The following is a 3644-nucleotide window of genomic DNA, read 5'->3' as shown; positions in this document are numbered from 1 at the left end:
ATAAAGACAGTGGATGTGTGTAGAAACACTAATGCTGAGCTGAGCATGTTTATGAAACTTTTAGTCATCAGCAGGAGGCAGCAGTGAGGACAGAGGGGACGCTGCCTCCTTTTGGGAGCTTTATGGAATTATCTGAACTTTTTGTACAAGACAAATCAACAGAATTCACTAACAGAAATATAACAGTAAATATTTAAAGAAATAAAATATTGTATTTGCAAAAAATATTTATTGGTGTAATTTTTATTTCCTTTTATCTCTGTTTTTTTAACTGCACTCTTTTACTTGCGTGTCCTCTTGGGTTTCTCTCTGCTCATCTGTTATGTCTGAGTCTTGTTGCAGTTGCATCAGGCTCTGATTTTGATTGGCAGGATGAGCCATGAAAAACAGCCAATGGTTATTGTCCCGCTCAGCTTTATGAGAGTCCAAGAAGGTGTGAGCAGAGAGTTCATACTCTTTACCAAAAGGAGTCCTAAACACACAAAACACAAACAAACCAAATAAATGAATAAACACTAGCAATTATTCTACACAGAATTAACATTAAACTACACAGACCTGTTTTTTAGCTCAAGCAGGTATTTTTCTATATAAAATTTTTTTTTTTAAATAATATATAAAATTAAAAATATATAAATATATATTAATAAATGTAAAATAAAGTTCTAAAATTATATTTAAAATAAAAATACCACTTATATATACACATACATATATAATTTATATATAAAGCAATGTGAAACAAAGAGTGAAACATGATATTCAACAAGAAAATGTAGAATGGGAGTGTATTTTATTCATTAGGAACTGATGAACTGGTTTTGGAGTATTTGTAATATTTAGCTGTTCCCAGCTCACTTTAAATGAATCACTTACTCTTAAAATATGAAATATATTACCATAGGATGTGATTGCCTAGAGCAGCCAGACATTGATTGGTCTTGCAGTGGGAAATCAAAACCTTGCTGTTCACCTGCCAAAACAAAGCATCCACTCCACATGATTAAGTTACTAAGTAATAACAACAAGTACATCTGAAAAAGATTTAGTGTAAAGTGTGAACCTGAACAGGGTATCCTTCATTTTCAAGCCTTTCTTGGGGGTCAAAGTAAACCACCTTCCACCAGCACAGGAAATCAAACTCCTCTACTAGGCTCAACTCCTGTAGTCGAGACTTCTTAGCACACTTCAGAAATGTTTTGTGATCACTGGCGAGGAATAGCTATGAGGAATCCAACATACTGCATGCTGAGACTTGGGAAGTCAGTAATTACATAAAACTGTGTACATGCCATTTGCTTGTTTACCTCTCCGGCAAAGCCTGCGGTCGTTCTCAGGGCAAAGCTTTGATCGTATCTGAGCACCTCTCCATCTGAGGTCCTATCAACACTGAATCACAGACCACAGATGATAAAACAGATCAGCCACTGTGTGTGTGCGATTGAGTGAGTTTGAACGTGCATGTGCGATACCTTGTAATGATAAAGGCGTTTCTAACACAAGGGGTCATGCTGTGGGCTCCGCCTACTTGGAGGGGCCCGCGAAGGTGGGGGACTGAATTTGAGTCAGACTGTGATGTGATATTACTGCTGTCGGCAATGATGCTGAGGACACAGGAGCCACGCTGCTCGTGCTCTCCACCTCCAGAGTTCACCAGCATGACTGTGTCTCCAAAGTGCAAAAAGCCATCCTGCGACACTGATAGACTCACCTAAACAAAAAACAGAATCAGTCTCACATGCAGCAGACACAAAAACATTTTTGAGCACCGCTGCACTACACAAGTTGTAAATAAAACAAAGATTATTGGGGGGAAAAAATTAATCAACCAATTTCACCACCAATTTTCAAATCCCATACGACCAAAAATATATATTTCTGGCAAAAAATAAATAAATAATTAATTAAATGCTACAGTATATATTCAGTTTCAACATTCATATACAAAAATATATTTCAAAATTTATTTCAGGGTCAAGAAAATACATCTGTGAATAGAATAGAATTCAAAACTATATTTACAGTGATTTAATAAAATATATTTTGTAATTTTTTTAATGTTCCTTGCTGATTTTTATTCCTTTTCCCCCCTATTTTACTACTTGTCTACTTGTTTGTGTTTTATGTTCACGTGCTATAAACAACAAATAGGTTTTCTTAAAATGTGAATGTTTTTTCTTGGATTGAAATATATGGAAGGCAAAGTATATTTTAATATTTAATATTAAATTTTTAAGATATGTTTAAATAAATAAATATATTAAATATATATATATATATATACTGTATATGTCCAAATGAACATTATATTAATATTTTATCTGATATCTTGCAACATTGTTGAAAATTATCAGAAAAAAAATACTTACTGGTTTCAGGATGTTTTGTCTCAGATCTCCTTCTTTCTGAACAGTGAGTTCGCCTCTGTCTTTCTGCAGGATGAAGTTCTTGAGAGTTTCCTGCAGAGACACTGCTCATTACTCACTTGTTCTCTTGCGTTCTCTGTCTGGACTTCACACCAACAAACATGAGATGCATCAAAACTGCATATATAGATACCATATACATAGTCTATATTTCTATTTTCACATTCTATATTTCTACTCTATACTCGCATATATAGATACACATAGTCTATATTTCTATTTTTTCATAGTCTATATTCCTACTACTGCAGCATAGTTTTAATAATTATGTTTCTTACATTGTGTATGTATGTGTGTGTATAGTTTTGCACTGTCTTGGCATTCATTGTGGACAGCAAAGTAAGAATTTCATTGCTCAGGGAAACTTGTTTTCCTCACTGTGCATATGACAATAAACGCTTTGAATTGAATTGAATTTGAATTGAATTGAAAAAAAACAACAAACCTCTTCTAAAGTCACGTCTTCTTTCCAGTTGCCCACACGGACGCGCGGATTATAGGTCCGGACATGAGCCATTTCACAGCCGCCGTAAAGCCAGCCAGACAAATAATTGGGAAAATGTAATTTATAACGCAAAAGGAAACTAAATGCGCCTACTGCAGCCTGCAGGCAAGAACTGTTACCATGGATGCGTAACAACAAATGTGAGCTACTGCGCTTGCGTGTGTTACGTTTCCAAGGTAACAAGTTCGTCCTTTTGCCGCCAGTTAGATTTTTTTACAGTCGCGAACTTCAATTTTAAAGCAACTGAAAAAAATAATGCCTTAAAACTCTAAATTAATTTAAAAATTAACATTTAATTAGGCTATATATTAAGTTGATTTACCCCCTTTAATTTAATTTGTTGTCATTAAATTTTAAATGCAGCAAATTTAAATAATAATTTTAATTACAAATGAATTATTTTAAATACATATTTTAGTAATACCTCCCTTTTTTATGTAACATTTAATCACCATTTAAAAATACAATACTGGCGTCCTGCAGTAATACATCAACTAATTTACCTTCAGATTAATTTGCTAATTGTCATTTATTAAGGTTTCTAAGAGTTGACTGGCTTAATCTCAATGTTCACTGTTGTTCACAAGGTATATGGCATTGAGGTGAATATCTTCCAATAAAAACAAATTGAAATGTATACATAATAGGCTGAATTTATAGAAATTCATTGATTAAATGAACACATCAGTCAAACACACACAAATGAGCAAAAA

General features: G+C 33.7%; 1 protein-coding gene across 1 annotated transcript; it reads right to left on the bottom strand.

The window, feature by feature from the left end:
• Window positions 1-242: 242 nt before the first annotated feature.
• On the bottom strand, window positions 243-3039 carry cfap161 (cilia and flagella associated protein 161). Its single transcript, XM_016544838.1, has 7 exons — window positions 2872-3039; window positions 2370-2459; window positions 1473-1711; window positions 1308-1389; window positions 1064-1222; window positions 900-973; window positions 243-472 (listed from the first exon to the last, which is right to left on the bottom strand). Exons 1-7 carry the CDS (start codon window positions 2941-2943, stop codon window positions 268-270), a joined length of 921 nt encoding a protein of 306 aa, XP_016400324.1. The 5' UTR covers window positions 2944-3039; the 3' UTR covers window positions 243-267.
• Window positions 3040-3644: the final 605 nt, after the last annotated feature.

Source organism: Sinocyclocheilus rhinocerous, unplaced genomic scaffold, assembly GCF_001515625.1.
Source record: "Sinocyclocheilus rhinocerous isolate Xijiao unplaced genomic scaffold, SAMN03320098_v1.1 scaffold1782, whole genome shotgun sequence".
Taxonomy (NCBI): Eukaryota; Metazoa; Chordata; class Actinopteri; order Cypriniformes; family Cyprinidae; genus Sinocyclocheilus; species Sinocyclocheilus rhinocerous.
This window is presented reverse-complemented; position numbering and strand designations above follow the sequence as displayed.

Excerpts from the sequence above, each read along its gene's own strand:
- cfap161 (XM_016544838.1), bottom strand. The coding sequence starts at position 2,943 with ATGGCTCATGTCCGGACCTATAATCCGCGCGTCCGTGTGGGCAACTGG. Across the intron at positions 1,712-2,369 it reads GACAAAACATCCTGAAACCA|GTGAGTCTATCAGTGTCGCA; the intron begins GTAAGTATTTTT and ends TTTTTTGTTTAG. Across the intron at positions 1,390-1,472 it reads AACGCCTTTATCATTACAAG|TGTTGATAGGACCTCAGATG; the intron begins GTATCGCACATG and ends TCTGTGATTCAG.